The sequence below is a fragment of the Pelophylax lessonae genome, assembly GCF_965119305.1.
Source record: "Pelophylax lessonae genome assembly, chromosome: 12".
Classification (NCBI taxonomy): domain Eukaryota; kingdom Metazoa; phylum Chordata; class Amphibia; order Anura; family Ranidae; genus Pelophylax; species Pelophylax lessonae.
In genome coordinates this window covers 56,297,586-56,314,262 of record NC_138779.1, presented here as the reverse complement: position 1 = coordinate 56,314,262, position 16,677 = coordinate 56,297,586, and the positions used below count along the sequence as shown (strand labels likewise).

The window sequence follows — 16,677 nt, the reverse complement described above, 5'->3', positions numbered from 1 at the left end:
TACCAAAAATATGTAGCAGAAAACCAATTGGCCTAAAATGTTAAAAGATTTTGATTTTTAATTTTTTTTTTTTTTTTTGGGAATGTCATATAGCAGAAAGTGAAAAATATTGTTTTTTTTTTTTTTTTTTCAAAATTGTCGCTCTTTTTTTGTTTATAACGCAAAAAATAAAAATAGCACAGGTGATCAAATACAACCAAAAGAAAGCTCTATTTATGGGGAAAAAAAGGACGTAAATTTAGTTTGGGTACAGTGTCGCACGACTGTGCATTTGTCCCTTAAAGTAACGCAGTGCCAAATTTTAAAGTGGTTACAATCGTGCGAGTTCAGCCAAACTTGCACGATTTCAAACCCGTCTCAGTGTGAACCTAGGCCTAAAGCGAGTTTTCCGATGGCGACAAAAGTGAAACATGTCTGTGCAATGTGTTTAAAAAAACAGCCAAACAAAACAAGAGCACATCTGGGAGAGTGTTGTCACCCTATAATAGAAAGTGCATGAACAAGGACCTTCAGGATTGCCAGGGAATGTTCTAATAAAAGCTGAAGATTTACAGTAAAAGGATTGAAAATGACTTTAACACTGTAAAGGTTATGTGAGATTGTTTTTAAATTTGAGCATTGCAACAAGGCCATCACTCCTTTAAGGAGAATTCACAGTAAAGAACCTAAACAGCTAAAATACTGATATAGGAATAACCGTTCCAGGAACCATTTCTAGGATCTTTTAGAATGTAGACATGGCTCATTGTTTATATTTCAGTTTTTATTACAAAATTAGCAAATAATCTTAAATAATCTTAAATATGAGGGACATACAAGAGAAGCACCCTAAAATTCAACAACTGTTCAAACATGGTGAGCTGAGGTCAGGTAGCCCTTGCCAAGCCAAGTCCTCTGCCGATCCAATGGGGCCCGGACCTGGCATGGCAGTATTGCCTGTATCCCCCTAACAGCAGCCTTGATTCCATGTGACCTTTAAGCTTGTTTTATCTCCAGTATGGGTCCTACAGGTCATGTTGTACATTCCGGAATCTGCTCGATGCATGACATTTTAATTCCCTAGAAGTTGGGTAACACAGTTGAGTATTACACTGACCATAAAGGCTTCAATGAATACATCTAACAAATCATATAATGTGGAGCGCACCGATTGCGGCCACTGCCACCTTCTCCTGCTCATGGCGGGCCTTCATGTCCTCCAGAAATTTGTTGTGCGGGAGAAGGGTGTCATAACTTATCGCTCGTCTCACACCGCCATTAGACTGCTTCTCGCTGGATGCTTTGGGTGATTGCTGTGGCCGTGGAATTCTCCTAGCATATTCCAGGCTCTGGAAACAGACAATAAGAACAACATATATGAATTACACCAAATCAACCTTTACTTCTCTTATCTGTCTTTGAAGTCATGACCAATGGCTTTGTCAATGCTTTGCTCCCCTTATAACCAAAAATAACACCCAGACTGGACAAAATAGGTTGAAATCAACCACAGCATCCCTTATAGTTCACAAAAATGAACAATTCCATAAATTATATTAACAAAATTCAGCTGTAACACATAAATACCTTCCTAAATCTTCCCCAGTCTCCTATCACCTTTCCAGAATGATCTTACAAGCAGTTTGCAGTTTCTCCCCCTTCCTCCCTGTTATATGACTATTCAGCACCAATCAGGTAAGTCAACTTTTTTTTACTATCCACCTTTATTTAACCACTTGACCTCCGGAAGGTTTTACTCTCTTCATGACCAGGCCATTATTTCTACTTAACACGGCGCTAATTAAACTAGTAATTGCGCGGTCATGCAACACTGTATGCAAACAAAATTTATATCATTTTTCACACATATATAGAGCTTTCTTTTGGTGGTATTTGATCTACACTGGGTTTTTTATTTTTTGCAATATAAATGAAAAAAAAAAAAATTTAGAAAAAAAAAAATACCCAAAATTTTTTACTTTCTGTTATAAAACATATCCAATTTAAAAAATAAAATTTCTTCATCAATTTTGGCCAAGATGTTTTCTGCTTCATGTCTTTGATAAAAAAAAAAACCCCAACAAGTGTAGAGTAATTGGTTTGCATGAACGTCATAGAGTCCACAATCTATGGGATATATACTGGAATTTTTATTTTATTTTATGCTACTAATGGCGGTGACCAGCAACTTATAATGGGACTGCGATAGTCCAACGGGAAATCTGACACTAACTGACACTAGGGAGTAACTGACTAACTGCCACTGACATCACCAGTGACAATAATACAATGATCAGTCCTAATACTATGCACCTGGGTTTCTCAACTCTTGTCCTCAGAACCCACTAACAGGCCAGGTTTGCAAGATAACTGAAATACATCACAGGTGATATAATTTGCTGCTCAGTGGTTGCAGTATTCTAGTCTGCATCACCCCAAGGTAATACTTAAAATCTGGCCTGTTAGTGTGCCCTGAGGACCGGAGTTTAGAAACACTGCTATACACTGTCACTGTACTAATGACACTGGCTGGGAAGGGGTTAGCATCTAGGGCGATCAAGGGGTTAAATGTGTGCCTAACTATGTGTAATGTGTGTACAGTGTGCTGCTTTTAATAATACATCTCTAAGTTTCTCATCCCTGCCTAGCTTAAATCATTTGACATTTTGTTCTGTGCAATCAGGTGAATATTTTCTTGTCCCGTACCGATTGAAGAATAAAATCAGGCTGACAGTGGCAGCGCCTGCCTGTAGCACCATGTAATATTGACCATCATGATTTACCAATACGTATATTTTATTGTACTGTCTAAAGCACCACCCTACCCCCGGATCCTGTGAACCCAGTAATTACTGTACATTGTATGCAAATACTGACTGTTACACGTTGGCACTGCAAATAGATGACAACAGTGACTGCACTGAATTGTGGGGTGAAGTTGGGATTGCTTAACCACTTAAGCCCCAGAAGATTTTACCCCCTTCCTGACCAGGCCCTAATTTGCGATTTGGCACTGCGTGACTTTAAAGGACAATTGCGCGTTCGTGCGGCGCTGTACCTAAACTAATTTGACGTCCTATTTTTCCTACAAACAGAGCTTTCTTTTGGTGGTATTTGATCACCTGTGCGATTTTTTGATCATGCGCTATAAACAAAAAAAGAGCGACAATTTTGCAAAAATAACAATATTTTTCACATTTTTTTATATGAAATTCCCCCCCCCCCAAAAAAATGTAAAAATCAAAAATTTTTAACATTTTAGGCCAATTTGTTTTCTGCTACATATGTTTGGTAAAAAAAATCGCAATAAGCGTATTTTGATTGGTTTGCGCAAAAGTTATTGCGTTTACTAACTAAGGGAAAGATTTTTGTAATTTTTATTGTTTTTTTTTTTAACGAATAATGGCGGCGATCTGCGATTTCTTTTGCGGGACTGCGACATTGCGGCGGACAGATCGGACCCTTGACTGACATTTTTGACACTTTTGGGGGTACCAGTGACATTACTGCAGTAATCAGTGCTATACATATGCACTGTTACTGTAAAAATGACACTGGCAGGGAAGGGGTTAACTTTATTGGAGAAGGAGGGGTTAAGTGTGTCCCTAGGGGTGTGCTTCTAACTGTGAAGGGATGTGGCTTGTTGTGTAACTACAGAGATATACGATCCTAGCAGGACCGTATGATCTCTGCACTTACACAAGGGAGAATGACAGGCAGCTTTGTTTACATTAGCCGCCTGCCTTTCTCCCTCTGTAACAGACGATCGCGAGTGACCAGCGGACATCGGGTCCACCGGTCACACGTGCGGCGATCACAGTGAGCGAGCGGGGATGCGCCTCCGGCGGCGCGCGCTCGCCCCCTATTGGCTCGCAGGCGAGTGACGTACCCATACGTCACTTTGCCTGCACGGGGCTGACTGCCGCAATATATGTACTTGCCTCGGTCGGCAAGTGGTTAAAGGGAACCATTCTTGACTGGGCTCTGAATATAAAAATAGTGCAGGTTTGCTTATAAAAAGTTTTTATTTGTAGCCATATTCAGCTTTATTTACTTTGAGTTCAGTTCTCAGGGGTCATAAGTCCCCCTAGGTGTGAGGCCTCTTGAGTGTATCCTCAACTCAGATAACAATCCCCACAGTTAGCTGGAATGAAACAACTACAACACCCCATTATTTGATGTTGATCTACCAAACTGGCTAAATTAGAAAACGTAAGTGGATATGGTGCCCTCTGGTGGCTATAAGGCACCTCTAAGTGTCATGTGCCACATCCTAAAATATGTTAATGGAAATACTGAAAAAATAATAATGGCACGTAGCGACTTCATGGTCACGAAACATGTTGAGCAGAATACATGGACAAGTGTCATCCCCAACTTTGAGGAGTTATGGATGCGTAAGCATTGAAATTCTGTATGAAACAGCATTTTAGCAGGTAACATAGACTCTAGGGGACCACTTCTAGTTCGATACAATTTAGAAGTATTATCTCTCTGTTGATCCTTTTTTGTACTATGTGAAAGTAAATTACTTTCGAAGTAGACCAATAAATTGTATATTTTTATGGTACGTGCCGTTAAAGTCCATTATTATTTTTTTAAACTGGCTAAGTTCACACTGACATTAAAAGCAGGCAACGCCTATGAAAATGATACAAAGAAAAGCACACAATGCTGTTCACATTATCAAAACACGAAGAGTTAGTGTCGATTCGCTTCAAAATTGAAGCCTCATGTCCAGTTTGGAGGTGTATGAAACCTTTCAACGCCTCCCATTCAAGTCCATAGCAAACACACTGGTGGTCCCCCAATGCCCAGTAATGATAGAGGAGAGCATAGAGTGTCCTGAAGTCACTTCCTGTTTGTGCTGCTTGAAGATGGCCGACTTCAATGTGCTCTCTTGATCCAGAAGGTAAAAAAAAAAGGCTGGAATTATACGACCCCGGCACCCCAAGCTACTATGATGCATACAGAAAACATGAGGCATGGATTCAAATATGTAAACTTGTCTTTGCAAACAGTTGGGAATCATTTTCTCCAAAGGAGAGAGAGAATAAGTGAAACATTCACCAAGAAGCCACACCTCAAATAGTTTATTTGCTGTAATGTCACTTCCCTTTTAAAAATAGACCTTTGTGAAGTGGTTTTAATGCGCCTTAACGTGCATAAAACACGTCAAAATCGTGCATAGGGCGCTTAGGGAGCGTTTTTAACTCGTCGTTATTGCTTGTAAAACGCCAGTCTAACGCCCATACAAAAGCTCATTAACGCTATGGGAGCATTTGTTTAGAGTTAGAAATTTAGTCAAGTGTGAAAAAGCCCTAAAAGTATCTGCCTGCTATTAAACTTTTGAAAAGTTTTCCTGACACCAAGAGAAAAAAGGTGACAGTGGAGGAAGTTCCAGCTGATTGACAACCTCAGCTCTGTTCATGTATCCTGTGTGAAGGGAAGGGAAGGGAAGGGGAGGGGGGTCGGGGTTGTCCCTTCCCTCCAATCAGCTCTGCAGATTATAACTTCAGTGGCCCTTTTTTCTGAACTCTCAGACAAGCTTTATAAATTTATTGCAGATAAATGGGAATATTGCAGATAAATGGGCACTGGTAAAATTATCAAGAATGAGGGATATTTGGTGCAAGCAAAATGCCAGTGATGCTGGAGCAGTCTATGCTGGGCTGGGGGGGGGGGGGTTCAGTTCCAGTATGAGTCCAAAAGGTTCTGATCCACTTAGATGACTGCTGGCGGTTGCAGAGAGAAGCAACTCTGTGTGAAATACAAGGGGAGAGAGAAACCCAAAGCGCCGATCTGAGTGTAGCAGATTAAAACCTTTAATGTAGGATAAAAACAATATTACTCACAAGAGTAAAGTGGTAACAGGCATCAAGTTATATGTGGAGGTCCTGGGCATCTCAAATCCAGGAGGTCCCTTTTAGTCCTTGCGGAGCTGGTCCTGGTGCAGGGGAGCGGCGGTCTCCTGTGGGAGACAGGAGACAGTCCTGGACCGTAGCTGCAGTGGGTTGCTGTTCCGCGTGTGGAGGCGCCGTGACGTCACTTCCTGGTGTGCAGAGCCTAGAACGAGCGACGACGCGTTTCAGGGCATGCGCTCCTTCTTCAGGCCCTCAAAACCCCCTGGATGTGAGATGCCCAGGACCTCCACATATAACTTGATGCCTGTTACCACTTTACTCTTGTGAGTAATATTGTTTTTATCCTACATTAAAGGTTTTAATCTGCTACACTCAGATGGGCGCTTTGGGTTTCTCTCTCCACTGGTAAACTTATGTAGGAGGATTTGTTTAATCTCTGTGTAACACCTGAGGCCAGGCACTTCACTGGGTTTATGTGGGGGTTTGCAGCCACTTTAACGACTAAAATGTGTGTCATAAAATATACTATATTTATATCCTGTATGGTCCATACTCCTGAAGGAACGGCAATGGCAGCAATACAAGTGGAGTTCTTCCATCAGACCAGATGTCCTTCATGTTTCGGCTGAGCAGAGAACGCACCACTCCTCCTATGACTTGCAGGTTCTATCAGTAGCCTTTCCCCATAGGTCAGGACTGCTTTTAAATTGTTTTTGTTTTTTTGTTTTTTTTTAAAATAAAAATAACAAACATGCCTATACTTACCTGCTCTGTGCAATCGTTTTGCACAGAACAGCCCCGATCCTCCTCTGGGGTCCCAGCCAGCACTTCAGGCCACTCCCCTTCATCAGGTGCCCCCATAGAAGGCCGCTTTCCCTATGGGAACCTGTGCGGGCTCGTTCCCGAGTCCCGCTGCTGCGTCCATTGACAGACAGCAGGAATCGACCCCGTTCCTGTGTCACAGAATTTGATTGACAGCAGCGGGAGCCAATGGCTATCAATCTGTCCAATGAGCTGGAGCTGCTGCTCTTGTGCACATCACTGGATCGGATGGGCTCAGGAAAGAAAAAGGGGGGTCTGGGGGGCAGCTGCAGCACAGAAGGTTTTTCACCTTAATGCACAGAGCCACTTTAATATATCATTTTATTGCACTATCCATAATGATTATTTTCTACATACGGTACATGTCTATTTTGCGAATATACTGTATGTCCTTTGCTTTAGGTTTAGTGTTTTTTTTTTTTTGTGATCCGGGTTACATCAGTCAGGGACTTTTGATGATTCTCAGTACTGGTTGGTTATATCATACAGCGGTGGTCCTCAACCCTGGCCTACAGGGCCAGATTTGCAAGATAACTGAAATAAATCCCAGGTGATATCATTTGCTGCTCAGTGATTGCAGTACTCTAGTCTGCATCTCCCCAAGGTAATACCTAAAATCTGGCCTGTTAGTGGGCCCTGTAGGCCAGGGTTGAGGACCACTGCTCTATTTGGGGCTGGTTGGATTGGTTTGGGGATGCATGGTTGCTTTTAGAGTTATTTAATATGTGCCATGCGCTTTATGGGGTGGCTGCTAGGCACTTATAGATATCTAATTTGTATGCAACGGATTTAGATTTTCTATAAACATGCATGTATCAATAAATGCCAGCGCAGATACTACTTTCCTAGTGGATTTGTTTTTGTTGAGTTTATAGTATATATAGTAAAGAACAATGGCGGCATGCCATATCTCTGAGCAGAAATACACAAAATATTGAGTGTAAAACTTTCATGCAGAGTTCCCAATACCTTTTCCCTTGTTCCTTTGCTGCTGTCATTCTGTACGATCGGCATTTCGCGAGCTTTCATTGGTTTATTCCTGTTGCGTTCCTGAATAATTTTGGCATATTCCTTCTGTTGTTTTAACTGTTCTTTCTGAAAAAAGTCATCATAAATATTTTTAATATACAATAATTATTTAGAACTCAATTACCTGGCAGCACTGCTTAACCACTTAAGCCCCGGAAGATTTTACCCCGGTATTTTGCGATTCGGCACTGCGTGACTTTAACGGACAATTGCGCGGTCGTGCGACGCTGTACCTAAACGAATTTGGCGTCCTTTTTTTCCCACAAACAGAGCTTTCTTTTGGTGGTATTTGATCACCTGTGCGATTTTTTGATCACGCGCTATAAACAAAAAAATTGCGTCAATTTTGCAAAAATAACAATATTTTTCACATTTTTTTATATGAAATTCCCCCCAAAAAAAATGTAAAAATCAAAATTTTTTAACATTTTCGGCCAATTTGTTTTATGCTACCTATGTTTGGTAAAAAAAATCGCAAAAAGCGTATTTTGATTGGTTTGCGCAAAAGTTATCGCGTTTACTAACAAAGGGAAAGATTTTTGTCATTTTTGTTGTTTTTTTTTTTAACGCGTAATGGCGGCGATCTGCGATTTTTTTGCGGTACTGCGACATTGCGGCGGACAGATCGGACCCTTGACTGACATTTTTGACACTTTTGGGGTTACCAGTGACATTTCTACAGTAATCAGTGCTATATATATGCACTGTTACTGTAAAAATACACTGGTAGTGAAGGGGTTAACTTTATTTGGGAGGGAGGGGCTGTGTGTGTCCCTAGGGGCGTGCTTTCTACTGTGATTGGCTGTGGCTTGAGCTGTAAGGACACTGATCAACGGATCTACATAGTAGATCCATGTGATCAGTGTCTTTACAGCGAGGAGAATTACAGGTGGCTTGTTTACACAAGCTGCCTGACATTCTCCCTCTCCCCCACCGATCGCCGAGTGGCCGGCGGACATCGGGTCCGCTGGTCACACGCGCGGGGGGGTCCGTGACCACGCGGGAGCGCACCTCCGGGGGCGCGCGCTCGCTCCCTAGACCCTCACAAGCAAGCGACGTAGCCCTACGTTAGTTTGCCTGTGAGGGGCTGACCGCCGACGTAGATAGTCGTGCGGCGGTCGGCAAGTGGTTAAAATGTATCTAAATCCCCTTAGCTAGTTTTAGATATGCAGTAGTAGGGAAGGGGAGCTGTCTGTGGCCCCACTGGGAAGATCCACTCTCTCTATCTGTCCTGGTGACATAATCACTGGGAAGATCAACCCTATCCATCTGTCCTGGTGACATAATCACTGGGAAGATCCACCCTCTCTATCTGTCCTGGTGACATAATCACTGGGAAGATCCACCCTCTCTATCTGTCCTGGTGACATAATCACTGGGAAGATCCACCCTCTCTATCTGTCCTGGTGACATAATCACAAGTTTAATAATAATAATAATAATAATAATAATAATAATAATAATAATAAGTTTACTTCTCCTGACCTGCAAAAAAGATCTCATACATTAAAGTGGTTGTAAAGTCTCGTTTTTTTTCCCCTATAAAAATTACAAACATGTTAGTTAATCTTACCTGCTCTGTTTCAGTGGATTTGTACAGAGCAGCCCGGATCCTCCACTTCTCGGGTCCCTCTTCTGTGCTCCTGGCCCCTTCCTCCTGTTTAGTGCCCCCACAGCAAGCAGCTTGATGTGGGGGCACCTGAGCTGAGTCACAGCTCCCTGTGTCCATTCAGACATGGAGCCCCGACCCGGCCCCGCCCCCTCTCTCTCTCCGGATTGACTAGCTGACTTTGATTGACAACAGTGGAAGCCATTGGGGTCGCTGCTCAGTGCTGTATCCTGGCCTAGGCCAACAAGGCCTAGGTGGCACTTTGCAGGGGGGGGCAGCAGAAAAAAATATTTCATTATTTGTATAATGACTATGGACTTCCTATTTATTATACAAATAAGTGAAATAATCCTATAATTACAATCAGTGGCAGCAAACACAAGTCCAAATATCTTAAAAGAGTAATGTTACTAATCCCATAACATAAGGCTGTACCAATGGGCACTGATGGGGCTGCACTGGTGACCACTGATGAGGCCACACTGATATGCTGCACTGATGGGCAGTAAAGAGGTGGCACTGATAAGGCTGCACTGATGAGGCTGAACTTATGGGAACTGATGAAGCTATGCTGATGGGCACTGATAGACTGTGGTTGTGGTCTGTGGTTTACAGATGACAGGGTGGGTCATAAACAGGAAGGGGTGTGGCCTTTACAGGAAGGGGTGGGTCATATTTAAATTAGGGGGTGCACAAGTTTAGTCAGGCCTAGGGCAGCACAAAACCTAAATACGCCACTGCCGCTGCTATGTCTCAGCCAATCAGGAGGGAGAATCTCGGAGAGCTGAAACATTTGTGGACATCCCTGGACAGAGAGGGACCTCAGGTAAGTGTTAGGAGGGCCAAAGGGGGCTCCTGCACACAGAAGATATTTTATCTTAATGCATAGAATGCATTGTAATCTGCAGGTAGGGAAGGCTCCCCGCCGCCTGATATAAGTGATATTAATTTAGCCATGCTTAAATTCATTTATCCAGAGGCCCCCTTTATGAACTGTAACTATTTTAAAGAATTTAGGTTTTCTATAGGATGCTGATTCTCAAAGCTATGGGCTTCCTTCAATTCTTTTCCATTGTAAGTTTCCTTCGATTGTGTTTTACTGAGAGAAGCCTGTCCTGTGTATTATTTCAGATTCGGTCTTTCCTGGGCTGCTTCCTGAATGTAAACATTCTTTGTATGTGAACACCTTTCCTGCTTTCTATGCATGATGAAGTAATTGTATAACGTATTTTTAGTGGTCTGGGAAGACTAATTGTCACCTCCCTTCTGTACTGTATATAAGCTGTCGTAAGGATAAATATATTTGAATACACTATTGAAACACTAACCTGTCTAGATGTTGTATTTCCGAGCGCTCGTATATTCTTTGCAGATTGAAGGGAGACTGGCCGGCAGAATTATACCTACCAAGGGGTATTACCTTTCAGAACTGGTGTCAGAGAAGTGGGATGTGACTTTGCCATCAGAGGTAAGTGAGACTCTTCTGTCTTATGACACCCTGATTGCAGGCACATTTCTAAGAACCCTAGTGCTGTGGTAGCACAGGAGAATAGGTCTGTTTGAGCTGAGGTAGCTCACAGACAGATTATTAGCTGTTTGAGCTGAGGTAGCTCACAGATAGATTATTAGCTGTTTGAGCTGAGGTAGCTCACAGTCAGATTATTAGCCTAGGCAAATTTAAAAAGTGGTAGGAATGCTCCCTTCAACCTGCTAAGAGTGCTATGCATGTTTTTTGCTTATTGTGCTTTTTATTATATTGCTTATTGTGCTGTTGTAAGAATGAAATGTCAGTTGGTAAGTTAAATGAACTGTTTTGTCACTTTTGTGTAGAGATTTAAATTCATTTACTTTTATGTCTAATAAGAGGAAATTATTTGTCACGATTACTGGTTTGACATATATGGAAACTGTGTATATATAATTATATATGACTTCTAAAAATTGCGCCTGCGGACTGTTATATAACACACTGTTCCTGATAGCGACAGTCACATTATTACTGTAAAAATTGACTGACCGATCGTAGGTTATCAGACAAATCAAGATAAATGTTTATTATGTGTATTGTTTGTTTGTCTATAATGGTAGGAAAACCTTCTTGATAGCCACAATACCTGGGAGTATCAGTCAAGACTCTGAAAGGGTTTTTTTTTTTGGGTTGTTCAAAGAAGGGAAATTCAGAGTCGAAATTTTAAGGTTTAATATACATACACCAAGTGGCTTTTCAGGAATGTTTTTTAACCATAAAGAGGGTCTAAGGACCCAGATACATTTAAGTGAATTTGTAAATCTTAGAGACATATTTCTTTTATGGTTTTGTGAATTTATACTAAAGGTTTATTTCTGATGCTGGCCATACACGATACAATTTTCTTACGATTTTCTTACAATTTTCTTGAAATTTACCTTCAGCTATGTAGTACAAACACCTACCTAATTGGATACAAATGAATATGTTTAATTTTGACCTCTTATTATGTGGTTTGTGGTGGATCTAACAGAAAATTGTGATAAAGAGTTGTCCGGACATGTGTGGCCAGCCTTAGAGATATTAGGATACAAGTAAATATTTTAGTAAATGTTTAGTTGTAATGTAAAGTACATGGAACATGCGGGGAGAATTGGTTTATTTATGCCCTGTATTAGTACAATAGAATAGGAAAAAGCTATGTAGAGCTATTAGAAGTGAAAGTGAAAGTCTTTAAACACATAGATATAGTCCACAGCGATTGCCTATAGACAGAAGGCAGGTGAGACAGGTGAGTTTTGGGCAGTTAGGTGTCACTGCTGAATAGCACAGTCTTATAATTCAAACATTTGTTGTTAATTTAAAGTCACAGTACATGTTAATTGTAAAACAGCAAGTTTCTGATTGGGCTACAAAAACTTTAGAAGGTTTTCAAAAAGCCATAACAGAAAGCGATATGGCTGGCTTTTTGATCTGTCTAAAGAAAAACAGCCTGTCAGCACACATTTCCAAAGGCCTTATCAGAAGAAGCAAATCAAAGAGTAGGACATTTTCAACATAGGCCCCCCCTATAATAATATTACCTTACAAATACCCCTGACCACACCTGTACCCCACAGTTTCATTCTCCAAGGCAGGTGTAGTTTTCTTCGCAATGTCAGACAAGCACAAATTTTTGCTTCTCTAAAGACCTTATCATATACGCTTTAAGCTACTACATTTCCTTACGCGAGGGGAAAAGAGGGGGGTCACTTCTGGAAATTTCCTAATTTGGAACAGTTGTAGGACTAACAGTGCCAGCATTCCCACACATATGCAATTATTTTTTTTTTTTTTTTTTTTAAGTTTTTTGGAGTTTTCCATTTATACATTGTGTATAAAACATAGAAACCTCTGGAAAGAGTAATAATAGTGAATAGAAAACACAATTTTATTAGGCAAAACATTAATTGCCGTTGTCGGCAGGATATTTTGAGATAATTTATTATACAATTATAGAATTTATTTTTGGACAGAAAGAGTTACCGCAATTAGTGTGACCATTGGACCCTGTTGGCACAGAGCCAAAAGTTTCAAATCAGATTAACTTTTATCTGATTATACGGTTATCCTCTATTGAAAGAGGGGAACTTCTGGCCAGATTTTTGTTAGAGTAGCACGAAGCCAAAACGTTTTTTTGGAAAATTGTCACTAAGCCACAAAGTTTTTAGTTCTTTATCTGATCATAGCATGCAAGTGGTATCTGATGTGCCATCTCTACTGACAGCCATACCATCCGATGCTACCCACTTTACAGTGATTGGTTTAAGTAATGTGGTTTTTTTTTAAGCGTCCTATTGGACAAGGAGACACAGCCATCTTTGTTTCTTGTTTTTCAGTCCAGGTAACTGACCTGGTGTAGAAATGCCTTAGGGGCTAAATAGACAATTCGGTTGTCTGTTCTATAGTTCTCCAGACCACGCAAGAGGGGATGAACACCTGCTCATGGATCAGTCCCGCTACAATATGTATATGACATATGTAGTCACTCTGTGGAGGCCAGTCAGAGCGAGTGAGTTTATTGAAGAATTGTACATGTATGTGGAAACAAAGTGTCACAGGAATTATGACAGTGGTGTCAGGAAAGTGTTGTTTACCTTGGTTTTGTTCTCACAGAGGGTGATAGTAGAGTCAGTCATATAAGAAGTGGGTCTTGCCAGCCCACAGTGGGTCTTGCCCGCCCACAGGATCATTGCTTGTTATGGATCTGGACTGCTCCTATCTATAATAACATTTTGAGACAAACCACAGGTCCAGATATGTCACAAGAAATGTTAAATACGTTTATGTATCTGAAAAATGCTATGGTTGTAGCGCCTGCACTGGGCCTCCCAAATCATGGAAAAATGTTTTGTGTTTATGCAAGGGATAATTGTAAGACCATGACAGGTGTACTTGCCCAGGAGTATGGTGGTAGACTTTGCCCTATAGTTTTTGTCCAAAGATGGTCGCAATCCAGGCCTAAAGGCATGCCTGAAGTGACTCTGAACATAGCACATAGCATCTTGTGAGATGGTAATAGGAATGGCCACATCATTTGCCCTAGGTAGGCCCCAGTTTTAAATGGGCTACTGGTATTAAAGGGTGTGTTACACTCAAACCTGATATATAGGCAGCCATAGAAGGAGCAGAAGATGTTTTTGTAGATAATTTCCTGCTCCAGGCCAAAAGATCACACATTATCAAAGCTACAAACGCATGCTACGGAACAGGTTTTAAAGGACTTAGGTGATGTTTTAGAAAAAGTTGAGAATAGCCTTTTTCTAAAAGAGGGGAGCTCTTGTGTGTATCCCCGCAGCTCCACTGTTTATTGCCTAGTATTATGGAATTGGACACAGGGGGTGGGAAAGAACATATGAAGTATTACTGACAGTTTAGTGCAAGCATATGTTGCTAGGTGCATCACCTGTATTAGGAACAAACAATCCAAACAAACAGGCCAAACATGAGCATCTCCAATACCCATCAAACCCATTCACACTTCTACAAATAGATTTCACATATAGGCCCAAAGCAGGGAAGAAATAAGAGTTCTTTTTAGTCAATAGTGGACGTGTTTAGCAGATGAATGGAAGCTTTTAGGACCACAAAAAGGGAGATGCCCACACGGTCGCGTGCATTCTCAATCAGGAGTTTATTCCTGGATGGGGATGCCTGCTTTGAATTAGTTCTAAAAAAATGCTCCAGCTTTCATATCAAAAATATGCCAGGAACTAGTTAAAATCTTGAAGATAGATTATTATCCGCAGAGTTCAGGTATAATGGAAAGAATGAATAGCACAAATAAAGACAAATTAAGAAAAGAGTAATTGAAACTTTGAATCAAGTGGTACGGAACAAAAAGTTGCTCGCACCTTTATTTTCTCTTTACAGGAAAATACCCATCCTTTCAGAAGAGGGGACGTAGTGGTGATGAAGCTGCTGCCCAAAAGAAAGAAACAAAAGGATTTCGCCTACGGACCAGAGACTACCGTGGTAGCAGGTACCAGGACCGCTGTTTTGACCGAACACAGCCCTACTTGGATCCATGCCACTAGAGTTAAGTTGGTGCGGAGAGGACCTGAGCCGGAGGATCCAGAAGCAAGAAAGGAGGTACTAACGGGGGCAGACCGCCCTGACCTTGAACAGGAGAGTCAAGAAAAGGGGGTACTAACGGGGGCAGACCGCCCTGACCCTGTAGAAAATGACTTTTCCAGTTTCACCGGACTCAGACAAACTGTGGTTGCTGATACCTGACTTCATTTTCAGTGTTTTCCCTTGTATGGACTGTTACTAACTGTATCTACCACCTTAAAGGCCGAGGTATCATGAGAAGTTTTGGAGATTTTTTTGGATCTGTATTATCATGGATCAGACAAGCTGGAATGTTAATTTTAATGTGTTTATTGCTTCTTCTTCTTTTTATATATTTGCTTCTAAAAATGGGCCAATGTATTTATAAGAAGGCAACACAAGATGATGCATTTTGGAAACAAGACTTATAATTGTCATTTTATGACAAATGAGAGGATTGATATAAGTGATATTAATTTAGCCATGCTTAAATTCATTTATCCAGAGGCCCCCTTTATGAACTGTAACTATTTTAAAGAATTTAGGTTTTCTATAGGATGCTGATTCTCAAAGCTATGGGCTTCCTTCAATTCTTTTCCATTGTAAGTTTCCTTCGATTGTGTTTTACTGAGAGAAGCCTGTCCTGTGTATTATTTCAGATTCGGTCTTTCCTGGGCTGCTTCCTGAATGTAAACATTCTTTGTATGTGAACACCTTTCCTGCTTTCTATGCATGATGAAGTAATTGTATAACGTATTTTTAGTGGTCTGGGAAGACTAATTGTCACCTCCCTTCTGTACTGTATATAAGCTGTCGTAAGGATAAATATATTTGAATACACCATTGAAACACTAACCTGTCTAGATGTTGTATTTCCGAGCGCTCGTATATTCTTTGCAGATTGAAGGGAGACTGGCCGGCAGAATTATACCTACCAAGGGGTATTACCTTTCACCGCCAAAACATAATAGCACTGTGAGAGGGATTCCCTAATTAAGACTGACTGTTCCTTAAGTTGGCTACACAGTTTTCAATCCACTTGTACAATTTTCCTTTAGATTTACCAAAACCATATAATATGAGGTTAAACCTACACACGTTCCATTTGTATGCAGTCCCTTGACTGCTGCTCAGTCATTCACAGGATACTTTGTATTTTCTGAACGAATACAAGGCTTCCTCTGATTGGCTGAGGTGGATATCATAACATCGTCAAGCCACCTCTCCACCAATCCGAGGAAGCCTTGTCCTCATTGATAAAAATACAAGGTTTCCTGTGAAAGAATGAGCAACGGTCAGCCCAAATCGATTTAGTTCCAGCAGCAGATGGAAAGTCCTGTGCCACAGTTGGAATACAGCGCTTTATACCAGTGGTTCTCAATTCCGGTCCTCGGGACCCACTAACAGGCCAGATTTTAAGTATTACCTTGGGGGATGCAGACTAGAATACTGCAATCACTGAGCAGCAAATTAGATCACCTGTGATGTAATTTAGTTATCTTGCAAACCTGGCCTGTTGGTGGGTCCCGAGGACCAGAGTTGGGAACCACTGCTCTATACTGTATGTAGCTGAGGCTACATATTGTTCATACTGCAAGTGGCTGAATGTGTTAGTAAAGGAAATAGTTTGTTTGTTTACTTTGGTCCAGCTTTATCAAAACCAACTATTTATTATTTACTAAAACATGGCGTTAGGCTTTAAGAGGGGTGGTAAAAATGTGGCTCATACACTTACATTTACCAGCCCGCAGCTGCAAGTGCAAACTAAGGCTGGCCATACATTATAAAATCTTCTTATTCAATTTCCTTTAGAT

The 16,677-nt window shown here is 41.1% G+C and overlaps 1 protein-coding gene across 1 annotated transcript in view; it reads right to left on the bottom strand.

Annotated features, from left to right (window-relative positions):
* Nucleotides 1-894: 894 nt before the first annotated feature.
* Nucleotides 895-16,677, bottom strand: part of JHY (junctional cadherin complex regulator) — a 102,821-nt gene continuing 87,038 nt past the window's right edge. The window contains exons 7-8 of the mRNA XM_082274194.1: nucleotides 7,635-7,760; nucleotides 895-1,328 (exon numbers count right to left, since the gene is read on the bottom strand). Of these exons, the coding sequence (XP_082130320.1) occupies nucleotides 1,128-1,328; nucleotides 7,635-7,760 (327 nt within the window). The 3' untranslated portion in view covers nucleotides 895-1,127. The remainder of the gene's footprint in view (nucleotides 1,329-7,634; nucleotides 7,761-16,677) is intronic.